The following is a 15,702-nucleotide window of genomic DNA, read 5'->3' as shown; positions in this document are numbered from 1 at the left end:
CAAAGCTGGCAGGTTGCTGGGGATATGATGCCATGCAGCATGTGAAGAGGGAGGGAGCCCAACCCTGCATCATCCTTATTTTCTTAGACATTTCTCCTTTTTTTTTTTTTTTTTTCATTATAGAGGCACATAGAAGGCATAAAAGTTACATTGTAAAAGCATTTACCTGTTTGAGCCAAGAAAAACACGACAAAAACACACACACACAGCCGCAGAGGCAAGCGAAGAGTCTCTGATGGATCGCTCAAGTCTTCAGAAGGACACAGCAGTTGTAATAAATAAGAATAACTGCAGTTAATATGTCTGTAAAATGGATTAGGGAGTGAGGGTAAACCTAAATAATAACATTAATATAGTATTAACAACAACAATAGCAACAATGTCCAGTTCCTTTTATGTTGAGCATGGAGTGGAGAGGGTTGTGATTGGCTCAGTACAGAAAACAAGGAGGATATATGGGACAATGTTCCCCATGTAACACACAAACACACACTGAAAATAAAAGCATGTGGAGGTCTGCACAGCTAGCTGCATCCAGCATTACCAAGACCGCGAGTTGCAACAAATCAAACTGCAGGACAAGACTCACTGCTCACTGGTTCAGGCTTTGCAAAAGGGACAGAAAATAAAACGTTTAAGCACTGTTACTTCAAAGGAGCACTTAGAACTCGTACGGCCATTCTGTACCAGAATTAATACAGTTTCATTATTTGTGCAAACATAAGACAACGCTTTGGTTTCCCTCTGCTCAAACTGTCACGGCAAATTACTTTAAGCTTGAAGATGCGAAGCAAAAAAAAGAAAAAGAAAAAAAAACATTAACTAGGAAAATAATATACTTATACTAAAAGTGCAAAATAGCTGGACTAAACTGAAATGTAACAAATTATTGGGCACTATCCTGTAAGAGGGGAGATCGGTTCTTTGAAAGGTTACCTTACACTCAAAGAAATATGTGCAAAAACCAACTAGGCAAACAAATATTTGACAAATATTTACAGTTTCCGGCTAAAAATAAGTCCTAGAGGCTCTCGTCTGACTTCTAATTCTTTAGTGTCGGCCCCTTTCTAAGATATAAACCAACATTTTACATTTTTGTCAGGAACTTCTGAACGAAATAAGCAGATGTTGCATAATTATCGTTATGTGCAAGACATAGTTAGAATAAGGTAAATCACAAACTTTGGAAATAAATAGGTAAATCGTTGCTTTTGAAGTATCATTGGAAAGATAATCTCAGTGATTCTACAAAAGATCAGGAGCTGGAGTCAAATGGTGACTTGAGTTTGACAATTATTAGCTTGATCAGGAATGACCAGTGATGAGGGAGTTGGAAACTTAAAAAATATATATATTTTTTTTTTCTTGATCAGGGAAGGCACCACATATAAGTGACTGCGCTATCACTCTTCAGAGCGGGTGCTGTTGGCGCAAAGATTCAAAGTTAGCCATTTTCAGTATCAACAAGATTTTTAAGAACTGAAACAGAGGAGTGAAAAAGATGTAAGAAGCTATTTAGACTGTAAACTGCATTTTCTGAGAGGCTTGTTAACTTTTCATTCAAGCGGTGTCTTTTAAAACAAGAGAGTCCCTATTTTAAAGCAATATCTTCTCTCTCAAACACAACATGACGTTGCCTACCCTCCGAGTTAGTGACATATTTCCATAGATCCCTGTTCTTGTACTTAAACAAAAGCTGGAACCGGCAGCTTGAAGCTTAGAAAAAAAAACAGATCTAACAATAATTTCAAGATTTCTTGAAATTATGCCCTTTCCACATAAAGCAAGTGTATGATCAAATAGGTAAATAGGTATTTAGGGCTCAACTTATAGTAAAATGCAAGTTAAAATCAGGGGCAATCCTCTTCTTAAAACCACTCAAAATGTTTCTGGCCTAAAAAAATAAAAAATAAAAATAACCTAGAAATTTTGGTAAAAGACAGTTCATTATATTCACAGCTTTTCTGATGACGAAATCTGATTAATTTGCTGCAGCTCAGCGGCCTGAAATGCTGAACAGCCGCTGTATCAGAGCATCAGCCGACCTCTTGCCGTGTTTGCAAACTAACCGGACAGCATTCTGGCTCTGCCTCCACCTGCAGCCGTTTGAACACATCCCTCAGCTCACACACACACACGCACACACAATCACACACACTCACAGGCAGCCAAGAGCCTAAAACACGTAGGTAGATGGCATTGGCGAGGAAAGCAGTTGCACTGCAGTACCTATTAAAGACCACTAGGGGAGGCTCTTAAGTCTACAATCAGGCTCTACAGCTGCTCATCATTGGCCATCTGTGGCTGCCAGAGATATATTCTGTACATGCAGTCAGTTAATCTGATGCGAGACTTTTCCTTCGCGTAGGCAAACATTTAGATTATACACAGAAAGCGTTACATCATCCATCTTTTTGTTTGTTTTATACAATCTGCACATCTTCCACTGCTTTTCAGTGAGAAAACAAGAGTTTGACCACGACGGTGGATGGCGTGGCCAGGCTCGTTAATAATATTGGGAGTAGTGGGTGAAGCTAAATCTGATCACAGAGGGAGGTTTTGCATACAGACACCTTGAATTATTCCACATTATACTCGAGGTCTCCCTCGCCCCTCCCGCCACCTCACAGGGGAGACGCGGAGGCCGCCTCCTCGCTCTACTTCGTCCGCTGGTCTTCCTCGTTCTGACTGTAGAGGCATAGAGGGGGGGCGAGAGGGAGACCTGCCTTTTTTTTTTTTTTTGTAGGATGGGTTTTTAGGTTTTCCCTCCCTCCGTGCCGTGCGCATGTAGAGCTCAGTCCCCCAGGATGACTTTCACAAAGCTAGCCACGTCAGTTTCTTTGGCCTCGTGGGAGGTGAAGAAGGGATGTTGCTATGGAGGAGACAGAGGTCAGCTTAGTCTGAATGAAATCAGGAGTCTTTCATAAGGGCAGACTTGAATCCCTAGCAGGACTGAAGACATAAAGATGCTAACCATCAGCTTTCTGTACTTTGTAGTTCCTTATAATCCTTACTTTGATGTCATTTTTTTTTATTATTGTCTTTCTTAGTTGCTTTGTCATTTTGAAATGACTTTCTTGTTTTTATTTTGGATAATGATGATCAGTTTTGATAGGCATTTTTAAGCCTTTTAAGCCTCACTTCATTGTTTTTGCCTTTAGAAGTAACTTTCTGTCTTTTGTATTGTAAATGTTCTTAAGGCTTAAGAGTTATTTATTAATGCACTTGTTACTTAGTAAAACAATTTAGGGGCTTTTTAGGTCAAATTTCACCTCATAAAGTTGTTCTATCAAAAGTGCCAACATGGGCTTATTTAGTCCATTTGTTTGGTTTTTGACTTTAACTTTATTTGTTTTTGAGGATTTTTTTTATTTCATCCCTGAGATGTTTTAATTTGGACCGTTCTTGTGTGAATCTACTCTTTAAACTCGTGTCTTTTCCCTCCCTGCTTTTGGATCTTCTTACATCTTGTGGAAATCATTTTGCATCTTTCTATAATGCAGTGGCGGCCTCTAGTGGCCATCTTGTCTGAAAAGTCTTTGCAGAAATGACAATGCTATTGTCTATCTGCATGTACAAATATATATATATATATATTTTTTTTTTTACATGATTTGTTGTCTTATTTAATACTTTATCATTTAATCTGTCTTTCTGATCATTTTTAGAATTTATTTCTTCCTTCTGTGGATTTATATTTCTACAGGTGTAGCTATTATGAACGTTTGTTCTCACTGTGCATCTCTTATTTTTTATTTTTTTAGCTTAACATCTATAGACTACGACAATCTCTCTGTTTATTTTGTCAGATTTCTTTATGCATGTAATTATTGTAAATGTTCTTTGGTTATTTTACCATCTATTTGTGCCTAGGATTTGTCTCTCTGAGGAGGTTTGGTATCTATATGTATTCATTGTAACGTAACTGACCACTACACTGTGCAAAATAACCACTTTGGTCTTGTGTGGTTTGATTTGGTTTTGTTGGGTGTGTGTTTTGTTACTTCAGCCTCTGTTCTTTGTTTGACTGACTTTCTTGTGGTCATACATCCCTTTTTTTTCCAAAATTGGGTCATTTAGGATCATTTTGCAGTCATGTGTAATAGTAGATTCTTCTATACATACATTATAGATTTTATCAGCTCCGTAGTGTGTAATTAAAGCCGTGACAAGTAGAAAACTAGACATTAACAGAAGGACAAGGAAAAAAGAAGAAACTCACCATGAGTTCTGTGTATGTTGGCCGCTCTTTGGCGTTTTTCTTTAAGCTGTGGTCAAAAAAAAGAAAGAAAAAACAAGACCAAAATACAGAATTACTCTAAAACAAATTGCAACAAGTTGTTTCTGTACTTTCACATTCAGTTTTGCAGTTCACAGGAAACGAGCAAGACTGATTTGAGTCAATTAGTGTGATGGTGGATGGAACATGAACAGCCGCATGGCTCTGCCGGTAAAAATCAGCTGACTCCATTTTCTGAGAAATCATTTGCCCATCATTCGAGGACAGAAGAGTGAGAAGAAACGTCCATTCTGCAGGGAAAGCTGGAGTCGCAGCAGAATATCACAGACAGTTTATGCTACTTTGGGCTCAGAACACCAACAGATTGGTACAAGATCATCCTGCAGCAGAACAAAGAGCCCACACATGCAGACAGAACTGTGATGGTCTGGATTCTACGGAGGGCAGGATTCTGGAAATAAAACTATCTTCATCTACAGGGTACAAACCTGCTTCACAGGGCTAGAACACCTGCTGCTCTTTATTCATCTAAATATTCAATTATGCTGGAGGTAACTAATGCAAACTTCTCTGAGTTTGAATGAGTTTAAGTATTAGCACACAAAACACATCGGAGTACTCCTGCAGGATTTAGATGTTTCATAAATCAATGAAAACTGTCAAAAGGACGTTGGGTTCACCGACATCTCTCTGAATCATTTTGTACATTTTAGGCTGAAGATCAAATGTCAAAATTTACTGCCCCTCATTAATGCCGTCACAGAAAAAAAAAGACACTTGAAAGCTTAATTCAAGCAAAAACTAGAGCTGCCAAAGTTTCCTGTAAATTCTCAACATAGCTTTGATATGTACAAAATGACAAATAAATAAAAAATACTCTTCAGCTGATGGAGTCAGATGAGAAAACACTCTGTCAACACTGATCACTGAGGAAACTGGTTTAATTAAATTATCTAAAACAAAGACTCTGGACCACTGAGCAACGGTCCAGATCTTTTCCTCATGCTTTCTGTTCAGGAGTGGCTTAACACAAGGAATGTAGTCCACATTCTGGATGCATCTATGTCTGGAGTTTCTGCACTTCCCTGAGTTTCTGCACTTCCCTGGATTTTCTTCAACATTTCAAGGTTCTAGTTATCGCTGCAGTTTGTGCACTTATTACTATCACATTGTTCCTTCCACTCACAACTGGCTAAAAAAAATAAAAAATAATAATGTTTTTGCCAGGTCAAAATTTTCCAAAAACCTGATTAGAAACCAGCTGCAAAGCAACAAGACAAGACCAACCATTTTGGTAAACCCATATGTTTGGATATCAACAACTGGAACACCACTTCTGCTGTTACTTTGTCAGAAGAAGTCAAAGGGCAGCAGAGTAAACCTGAAGGTCAACTTGAAACATCAACAAGAAATGTGACTGATCTCATTAGTTTCACGAAAAGGCAGAAGCCTTTTCATGATATAAAGAAAGGCTTTTCACACCATTCTTTATATTAAAGAGATCCGTCCGCAGTTCACGCAGTCACTGGCTGCATCTTCCTGTTACCATAATACCTGCATCTGTAACTAAGCAACTGAGAAAGGAGGAAACAAAACCAGCGGCAGGAAATAAGAGGCAACAAGTTTAAAAATGAACATCAGGTGGACACAGAGACAGATCCAAATCAGAGCTCAGAATTGATGCGTTGTAGTGAATGCGTTGAATGGCTGCTAGTGCCAACAGGTTGTATCAGTCAGGTGAAAAACTTTGCTCTTATGGGAATGGAAGAAAATAACGTTTTCTGACAGCTGTTACATCGTAGGCCTGTCAGGATAACAAATTTTGCCAGACGATTAATTGTCCCAGAACTTATTGCGATAAACGATAATATTGTTGTTTTGAGACAATTTTCAAGAAATACAATGGAAGAATATTATAAGAACACTTAGACCAATAAACTTTAAATTCTGATGAACATTTAAATATTGGAACTGGAAGACATAGTAAATATGCAAAATAAATAAACAAAACAACAGAAACAACAAGTAAAATTAATTTTGAAGTCTCTATAGGCAAAATTGTCTTTTAAAAAAAGGCATAGTTGAGACCAAAGCAACAGACTGAACACCAGTTTGGATAGAAAGAGAGAGAAAAGAAACACAATAAATCAAGCAAATGAAAATTTTTGCGATTGTTTTAGTTTATCCTGTGATTAATTGATTTATTATTTATTGTGACAGGCCTAGCTACATATGACGCCTCATTCAATGAAACAATTAAAATGGAATCAGTGACTTAAGATTTTTTGGGTCGCCTTTTTAGATCTCTTAACGTTTTTTACTCGCCGTCTTCCAAAAAGATGATTCAACTTTATCAGATGTAAACAAGCAACTTACATAGGAAACAATAACATACTAATTCTATCAGAAACAACACTATTAACAATGATTTCCTGTCTAATCTGTGGTAGTTTTCATTTGCTTCTAGGAAAGTGGATCAACACAGAGTGACACAAAGACGTACCACTGAGAGGTGAAATCCACAAAGTCAGGGGAGAACCGGTCGGCAGGAAGCTGGGGCGAAGGTTCTTCCACCACCTGCTTCAGCTGCTGAAAGGGCGTTCCCCACGAGTCGTACGGGAAGCGCAGGATGGCAAGCTCGATCTGTGAACACGCACAAACTCGTTTCTTACACTTGAAATAAAGGTGAGGGTGAGACAAACGACTATGCAGAGCTGTGGGGAACACGGACAATAAATAGCTGTGGATTCCCACAATCTCAGTGAAAAGTGAAAGAAAAATCCACGTTTTCAGTTTTAAGAATTACTGAAATGCTGTAACCCTTCTTACCAGAAAGTGTGGGAACCAGTGATCTAATAACAGTTTTTTTTTACTAAAATACAAGATGTGTTTATTTTAAGATTTTTTTTTTTTTTTTAAACAACTTTAACTGGTGTGGCAACAAGTGTGGATGGTGCTGTATTCTCCCAACAGTTCAGGTGTTACTTATTTTTACTTAATAGCCCTACCATTGTGATTCCTAAACTCCAGATGTCGGATTTGACGTTGTAGCCTTTCTGGTTCGTCTCCGGGTTGATCCTCTCGGGCTGAGGTTGAAGAGATGAGACGGTCACAAATTTTTGCGTTCGAACGACTACAGTTCTTAATTTATAGGAAAAGATGCTGCTTACCGCCATGTAGGGTTTGCAGCCGGCGTCCATAGTTTTAGCCACAGAGTCCACCAGGTAGCCGCTGATGCCGAAGTCGCACATCTTCACTTGGCCCTGAGTGTTGATGAGCACATTGGAGGGCTTCACATCTGGAGAGACAACAGAGCAAACAGCAGTTTTTGTTTGATTAGGAAAAAAAATGTTTTTGCGGGTTTTAAAAATGAGAAGCTGTCTTCTTACGTTCCACATGCTAAAAGAATTGTAAAATAAATGTAAAATAGATATTATAATTGATGTATCAGTACGCATGGCAGTTGTCATGTTACTAAAACTTAAAATTTGAAACCAATACAAAGAAAAATAGTTGACACCATTTTTGACGGTGCAGCACAATATTTCCTAGTTGAGAGAAAAATATGATTAGTTACAATATGACGATCTTATAAGACATTTTAGCCCTGTTTTAGAAAATTATATAATTTATAAGTGTCACTGCTCTGCTTTGTGAGACAGTATAAGAATATTCAATCTACTGAAACTGCATGTTTTTAATATTGAGGCAACAATTTAACTTATTACTTTAGAGCACAATAAATAAAATTCCAAGTTGATATTCAGGCACCCTTTATTTAGTTAAAAGTTAATTAGAAATGTGTGTTTGCACAGCATACTACTTAGCACCAGTTCGGACCTGGTACAAAGTAGCTGCACTTAACTTCTCTTTTCATGCATCTGCATGAACATCTGTCTGCATCTTCCACCAAATGCTAAAGCCTCCTCAGAAAGAATGCTCAGGCTCCTCTTGTAGGCCATATTTTAGCATTTTATATTTTAACACATGCATCACAGTACGTAAGACATGTGTGCATTTTCCCTTTTTCAGTGACCGACTGAAATCGCATCAAAAAGATCCCAACTGACGTTTAAGAAGGCAGGAAACCTAAGACATTTAACCTGTAGAGTGCTCTTCACCAGAGACTGCTTCACATTTCAGAACTTTTCTCGAGTATCGAGTAATAAAGACGCCGTTATGATCCTTTAATAGGATCTGGAAATAGTCTAAAGGAAGGAAGGAAGCAGCTGACTGGATATCGACAGCATCTCCGAGAGTTAAATGGGTTTCCACTCAGGCTCTTACCTCTGTGGATGACTTGCAGATTGCTGTGCAGATGCTCCAGAGCCTTTACTATCTGTAATAACAGAAGTCATTAATAAACAACTGGGAGTTGCATAGCAAATATCTAAAGCACGCATTCATGTGATGCTGCTAGTGAAGTAACCCACAGAGACAGCGATTTTTCCCAGGATGTCCTCGGGAATGGTCAGGTCCTTCTCGATCACCTGCTTGTAGAACTTGTCCAGGGAAGTGTCCATCAGCTCCATGCAGATCCACACGTCACCCTGGCAAAAGATGGGGGTAGGATTTGGAAAGAGATCAAGACACAAAGCAGCCAGACGGATTCCCATCAGACAGGAAGTTTAAAAAAAAAAAAAACCTAAAAGAGGAAATCCTGGTCATTCATTCATTGATGCAGGAAGTTTTCTCCATCCGATAAAAATCCTCAGAAGAGGTTTTAGTCACAAGAATGTTAGCCAGGAATAAAACAAAGGGTTAGCCCTGCTGTACATTATATATGTTATACATGTACTGCATGCAATATGGGAAACTTTTGTCATATAATAGGAGCTGCAAAGTGATTTCAAATGATCTTGACCTGCTTGTATTCAAGTACATCCAGTAAGTTTCAGTCTAATGAAATGGTTGAACAAACAAGTTCTCCACTTCATTTCACTCTTTATTTATATAAACAGACAGCAATGTTCTGAACTGATGATGCAGTTTTCTTAAATAACATTTTTTTAGCAGCCATTTAAAGTCTCTGGCACAACTCATGTTTCCAATTTTATTCTTGAATTATCTTCCTTTTTCTCATCTCTGACTTAAACAGGCTTTAAAATTGTCATTGAAACAGAGAGGACACCTAATAAATACTGTGTTGTACATTAGGGTCCATACAAAATAGCATACCTCTCTGAACAACGCTCCATAGAAAGTGACGGTGTAGAAACAATCCACTGTCCTCATGGAGATGTCCAGATCCATCAGCAGCCTCTTCTGCTCCTGAGTGTTAACAGTGGCCCGAATCCGCTGGAAGGGAACGACAGGAAATCTAATTCATTAATACACTGACCGTTTGTGTTGATTACGCGAGGAACAGCCAGAATCTAACAAAGTCAACTCATGGGGAACGTCCTCACTGTGGGGACCACCTGTAGCAGCAGTTGCTGAGGAGAAACTTTAGTCTACTCTTCTTCACAGCTCACTGAGGTCTGTAGAAATCGCAGCTCTCACAGTGCCTTGATTCTGCTTTTACTCTGTCATTCTGTTGCCCATTTACTGCTGTATTCAGCATCTTCAACCTGTTGATGACTTTGATTGGTTAAAAACTTCAGCAGTCTCATGGCCTCATGTTTCTCTCTAGAATACTTTGGTATGCAGAGGAGGTCACGGCATACTCATTCATTTGCAAAGTGTTCTGGTTCTGTGACTTCGGCACAAGCTCAGATCATCAACCCACCATCACCACAGCTTACGGTTGGTTCAAGGTGTTTGGGTTTTCTCCAGACGTGGTCCAGAGACGTCGCTGCAGAAGTCTTGCGGCTCATTCAGATGCAACTTTATAAGTCTAAGTTGTCCAAATTCCAGTTTTGTATATTCTTTCTGACTGTAGAATGATGAGTTTCAAATGGATGCACAGTTAAGAGTTGCTTCTCTAAGGCCACAAGCAAATATCTTCTCATGCTGACATTGTGTCAACACACACATCTATCTTCTAAAACCTCTTCGATTTACAGAGGTGGGCACACCTGTTACGACCAGGTAGGTGGTGTTGGTCGCGCGGGTCCAAAGTACTGCTCTAGTTAGCTATTGGTTTCACTCTCATGAGAATTCCTCCACAGCTGTCCAAACTGACATAGAGACTACAGTCTTCTGATTGTGCCTGCTCATAGCTGCTCTACACAACCCAATGAGAAATAAAAACATTCCTGTAACATTTGATTAGATATTGACCTGCATGCCACCACGGTCAGTCATTTTTGCAGAGTTCAGAGTTTTCAACCACAGTGATGACTGCTAACTGACCAATGAGTTTAAAAGGTAAACTGATATATGTAAAGTGGATGTTTGGCGATAGTAGGTGTTCAGAGAGACTAATGAAAGCAGAGGGTATCTGATGTTCTGGGCGACAATAACACAGGCTTTGATTTACTCACCTTAACAGCCATGATAAGGTCACTGGGCACATGCCTCATCTTGTCCACCACACCGTACGCTCCTCGTCCCAGTTCGCAGATCTGCTCCAGATCATCTGCTTTCACCTCACATTTCTGCTCCAAACACAGCAAGAGGACAGCGTCAAAGGAGTGAAACTTTTCACAATGGATGTGTTTCATGTCTACAAAGCTGCTAGTTGGCTTCCAGCATTTATTAATACATAAGGAGGGGAAGGGGGATGTTTAAGGGGAAAAAAAATAAATTAAGCCCTTCTGCCAATGGAAAATTCCTATTATTTGAGGAGTTTAAAATAAATATTTTTACAGCATGATGGGCATTAAAGAGCATTCCTGTCTCCCCACAATCAGAAGAGTTAGAGACAGCTGTAATGTCCAACGGAGCGTTCTTTACAGCTAGCAGATGCTACTCTGAGCCCACCGGAATTATAAACAGTAAAGGCACCAAGGGAAGGAATAAAAGTCCCCAGCGAGACGCTACAGCACAAATAAAAATTCAACGGGGTCAGAAGTGGTGGAGCAACTGAGAAAGTATTACCTTTTCTCCAATTGTTACACAAGCCTTTGAATCCAAATCTCTGGGGGGTCTAAAAAACACAAAAGGTAGCATTATTACACATAAATTGGTTAAATTGGACGGCAAGAAACATTAAACGTGAAAATTGGCAAGCAGCAAAAAAAGCCCGTGATAAATTAAACCCAGATCCAAAATCAACACTTAATATATAAATCTAAAAAAGAATTATTTTCAAGTGTATGTAATGGTTTGTTTTCATCCACGCTGCCACCATTTACTGTACACATCAGGGCTGGCAAAGGCAAGAAACTGTTCAATATTTTCTTATTTCTTGATTACATCAAAACATATATTTTTATTTAGTACATAATTATTACCCTCATAAAAATAAATGAAATGTTAAACGTAGATTTAACAAGCTAGAAATGAAATAAATGTTCTTTTTTTTTCTTTTAAATGTATTTAAAATCAGCACGTTAAAAAAAGAATGTATGAAAATTATTGCCACTACCTGCAATGAAAATAAAAATGAGAAAAATTACATATTGCATCATACATTTTGTATGGAATTTAAGAATGCAAAAAAGGGATTTTTAATATAACATATTTCTATGTTTTTTTTTCATGTAAGAAAATACATGAAAAACAATTAATGACTTAAAACTAACAGCAGTACTACTAAAAAAAATATATAGAAATGTAACTAAAGTCTTTCTGCAGATGTCTGCATCTTAAAAACAACTGACTTAATTGAGATTTAAAAAAAAAAAAATCAGGACTGAAATGTGAGGTTGCAAGTATTTGTGATCAAAAAGTTGAGAGCAGAAATTTGCTTATTTTGCAGGAACACGGTTTCTTCCTGTTGTTCTGTGGATTTGTATTTCCCACGTTCAGCAGTCTGACGAGGTTCAGATAAGATCAGGTATGTGCCGAGCAGGAAGTGAGGATCAATAAAGTGCAGGATTTACGGTGTATGTTGAAGGTAAAGAGCCTTACACGGCAGCAGGTGTGGGCTGCTCAAACACCTCTTTAGAGAGCTTCAACACCGGCTTCTTCTTACCTGCAAAACAAACAAAACAGCGTTAGAAATTTGCTTTTACAATGTTAGCTTCTCTAAAATATGAACATTTTGCACTCTGCATAAAGCTAATTCCATTCTAAAAGCACAAAGTACCTATTTTTATGCATTTTTTATGAATAACAGCAGTGGAAAGAAAAAAAAACACCAAAAAAAAGAGAAAACGTCTGCAACTAAGACTGAGAGTAGTTAAACAAGAACTATTTATCACAGACTCTGGTGTGTACAATGTCATTCTGAATGCAGGGGATTTACTGTTCAGAAGCCAAGAGGCCTCTCACAACATCTTCTATTAATAAAAACACTTTAATGCTTTTATTAATAGAAGCCAGAGATGGCATTATATATGTCAAATATGTAATAAGTTCACATTTGCAAAATTTTCAATATAGCTTGCATATTGAAAAATTACTTTGTTGAATTATTCTGCATTAAAATAAAATCTAAAAATGTGTAACAGAGATTTGTTTTAGAATTAAACCAAAACATAAAGGCATCAAACAGAAATCGGGCTATCAATGTATTTATCTAGACTGCTACAACTGCCTTCGCTAGCTTTTATTAGAGAGCAAAACTTTGCACCGTGACGGTCAAATGATCTTAAATATAAATATGCATTCACATTACATTAGAATACACAAGGACATCTTTATGTGACTGTGTGACGGCTCAGCTCTCCAACAGTACTTGTAGTACTTGAGGTACAAGCGACAAGTATACTTGGAACCACAAACTGACATATTTCTCTTAAAATGTTAAATCACATCTAGTAACCGTTCTGTAATTTCTGTGCACTAGTTTGTGCAAACTTGTGTAATCCTGGAGCCTGTGTGAGGAAGGAAAGCAGACGGGTGAGACTCCAGAGGATGGCTGCACTGGCAGCGGAGCATACCACAAGATGAAAGCATACTTAGCGTCTTAACATAGCTCAGGATGAAAGAACAGTTGATCATCCTGCTCAACTTTCTGTTTTTTTTTTTTTGTTTTGTTTTGTTTTTGTTTTTTGCAGTCACAACAAAGAGAGCTAATTATATACAATTTTAAAATGAACAAACTGACACGCAGTTCCAAAAGAAAAAACAAAAGCTGCATATTTGAGCAAAAATACGCAGCTAATTTGCTGCTAATTTTTAAACAGCAGCTGTAAAAATCCACATGTTGTGATCATTTCTTTCACAGCTACAAATACAGTTAAAGACAAATGGTGCGATGCCCGAGTGTTTCTGCCTGGGTGGATGAAGTCACTTAAATTATGAACCGATTCATCTGGATTAGAGTCAATCTACAATTTACCAATGTCATCATTAGTACTCACGGTTAAATGCAGTGTCTGGCTCCAGATCCTAGCTAAATGTTAGAGGTAAGAGGAAGTAGATGTCTGGCAGCCCGGGTGTTTTTGCCTCATATGAAGCTGCTGTACTGACAGTTTAATAGCAGTACGCTTTGTTAACCATAACTGCTTTCTGTGAGTCGTTGGGTTGCAGACCGTGTCTGGCTCAAACCTCCTCAGACCGGGTTGCAGAAGAGCAACCTGGTCAGTATTTACATATAATTGGATTAAAGTCTCAAGAGGGTTCTCTAGTTGGACCTAATCTAAGCACTAAAAAACTGCATTACTACATGTTCACATATTACATTGGAGGGTTCACGCTGAATAAAAAGTCAATTTCAAATTAAGTCATACCACACAGCTATACTAATTTCAAAAGAACGTAGCAAAACCACAGGTAGTACTGCGTCAAAAGCTAAATATTCAAATCAGTTTTTGTTCTGTAGAAAGAGAAAGTAACTCAGCTAAGGACACTTTCAATGTTATTCCACCGAAAGTTAACCGTAAAGCTAAAATCATAAGAAAATAGCAAAAACAAAACCTAGTATTGCAACAATCAGCAAAGCAAAAATAATTTCCTAAAAAAAAATAAAAAATAGTAGCAACACACGTTAAGACTTAAAAACTAAATAAATACAATAAAGAGCAGCATAGTTAACATCACATTGTAAGTTAAATACATGGCTTAAATCAGTGGTGTCCAACCTTTTTGCAACAAGAGCCAAAATCGTCAAATTAAAAAAAAAAAAACACTTGAGGGCCATAGAAAATGTTATTTTTTAAAATAAAAACAGATTTATTGTGCCTTTTTTTAAAATTATTTCTGCTCAATAATAAACTAAGAGTGCAAGATTTCATTGAGTCGAATAAAATGTACATTTTCTATTAAATTAAATTTAGCGCCATCAATCAGTTCTACTACATAATCTTGCTTTAAAAACATTGTGATATCCAAAATTATGTAGAAAAGAACAAAGTCGACCACTGATAACAGGTGAAGCGCCTGGCAAAATGCACGCTGATAGTTCCTATTTAACAAGAACCTCTAAAATCTTTGACATGATGTTTTATCTGGTTGTGAAATCACCACATATAAAATAAAATAAAAAAAAAAAGATCATTGTATCGTCCCACCAACAGGAGGCAATGATGATGTCTTACAATAAATGGCTATGAAGAAGATGACAGAATATTTCAGATTTTTCTCGAGATTGTTTATTCGGTTTGAGACATAGAAAAGCTGATAATCAAATTGTAACTGTATAGCAATGGATACTTAACAGTGTGTTTTTTTATCCTGAAAATATTAGGAAATATCTGTAAGTAACTGATGTCATTTGATACTATTTAAAGCAATGCTGAAGGCGTCTCTCTTCAGAGAGCATGGAGCAAAGCCAAAAGAATAACTGGAATTTCTGACGTTGTCGTCTTGAGGGAAAATACAAACAAGTATCTGCAGATGAACCTGTCCTTCAGAGAGTTTTCCTGAAGCTTTCCAACATACACAGAAACACACACACACAGTGCTGTGTGTCCTGGTTTTTATCCAACTGTGCAGGGTGTGACGCTGCCGTCCTATGCAGTTCTCCACTGGTGGCCTCATGCTGCCAGCATCCTGGTCTCCACTTTCCAAAGCAGCTTTGTTGCAAAATGTCACTTTGAGCCCCTCCTACATGCATTTACACAGACAACAATAGTAACTGGAAACCGGGAACGCTGTGACAACTCGCACTGTAAACCAGAAAACAGGCGGAGAGTCAACACCTGCATCAAATCTGCACATTACCTGGTAATTAAAGTAATCTCCATCCATAAATTCTACACTAATCCCACTGAAATATTGTTCTGAGGTATACATCCTTCCGGAAAAACTCTATAACTTCGAAAATGGATGGAGGAAAAATCAAAGCAATTTAACTATACATTTTAGGTTGTAAAACAAAAAAGCCCAGAGCCATTTTAGATGGCAAAAAAGGTCAAATGCTTTTCAACTTTTCCAAATTTGGTTACTTTACATTTTCAAAATATCTTGATTTGATTTTATGCAACAAACCAGCACAGACTACTGTATAATTATGAAACAGTTATACATTT

General features: G+C 37.8%; 1 protein-coding gene across 1 annotated transcript in view; it reads right to left on the bottom strand.

The window, feature by feature from the left end:
- Positions 1-115: 115 nt before the first annotated feature.
- The window catches only part of map2k6 (mitogen-activated protein kinase kinase 6), a 29,428-nt gene continuing 13,841 nt past the window's right edge, over positions 116-15,702 (bottom strand). Inside the window, exons 2-12 of the mRNA XM_007570429.2 lie at positions 12,197-12,260; positions 11,222-11,270; positions 10,666-10,779; positions 9,419-9,538; positions 8,674-8,790; positions 8,528-8,579; positions 7,411-7,538; positions 7,249-7,326; positions 6,744-6,883; positions 4,223-4,268; positions 116-2,872 (exon numbers count right to left, since the gene is read on the bottom strand). Coding sequence (XP_007570491.1) covers positions 2,795-2,872; positions 4,223-4,268; positions 6,744-6,883; positions 7,249-7,326; positions 7,411-7,538; positions 8,528-8,579; positions 8,674-8,790; positions 9,419-9,538; positions 10,666-10,779; positions 11,222-11,270; positions 12,197-12,260 — 986 coding nt within the window. The 3' untranslated portion in view covers positions 116-2,794. The remainder of the gene's footprint in view (positions 2,873-4,222; positions 4,269-6,743; positions 6,884-7,248; positions 7,327-7,410; positions 7,539-8,527; positions 8,580-8,673; positions 8,791-9,418; positions 9,539-10,665; positions 10,780-11,221; positions 11,271-12,196; positions 12,261-15,702) is intronic.

The sequence above is a fragment of the Poecilia formosa genome, unplaced genomic scaffold, assembly GCF_000485575.1.
Source record: "Poecilia formosa unplaced genomic scaffold, Poecilia_formosa-5.1.2 Scaffold7, whole genome shotgun sequence".
Classification (NCBI taxonomy): domain Eukaryota; kingdom Metazoa; phylum Chordata; class Actinopteri; order Cyprinodontiformes; family Poeciliidae; genus Poecilia; species Poecilia formosa.
Note: the sequence above shows the minus strand (reverse complement) of the source record. Positions and strands in the feature narration are given on the sequence as shown.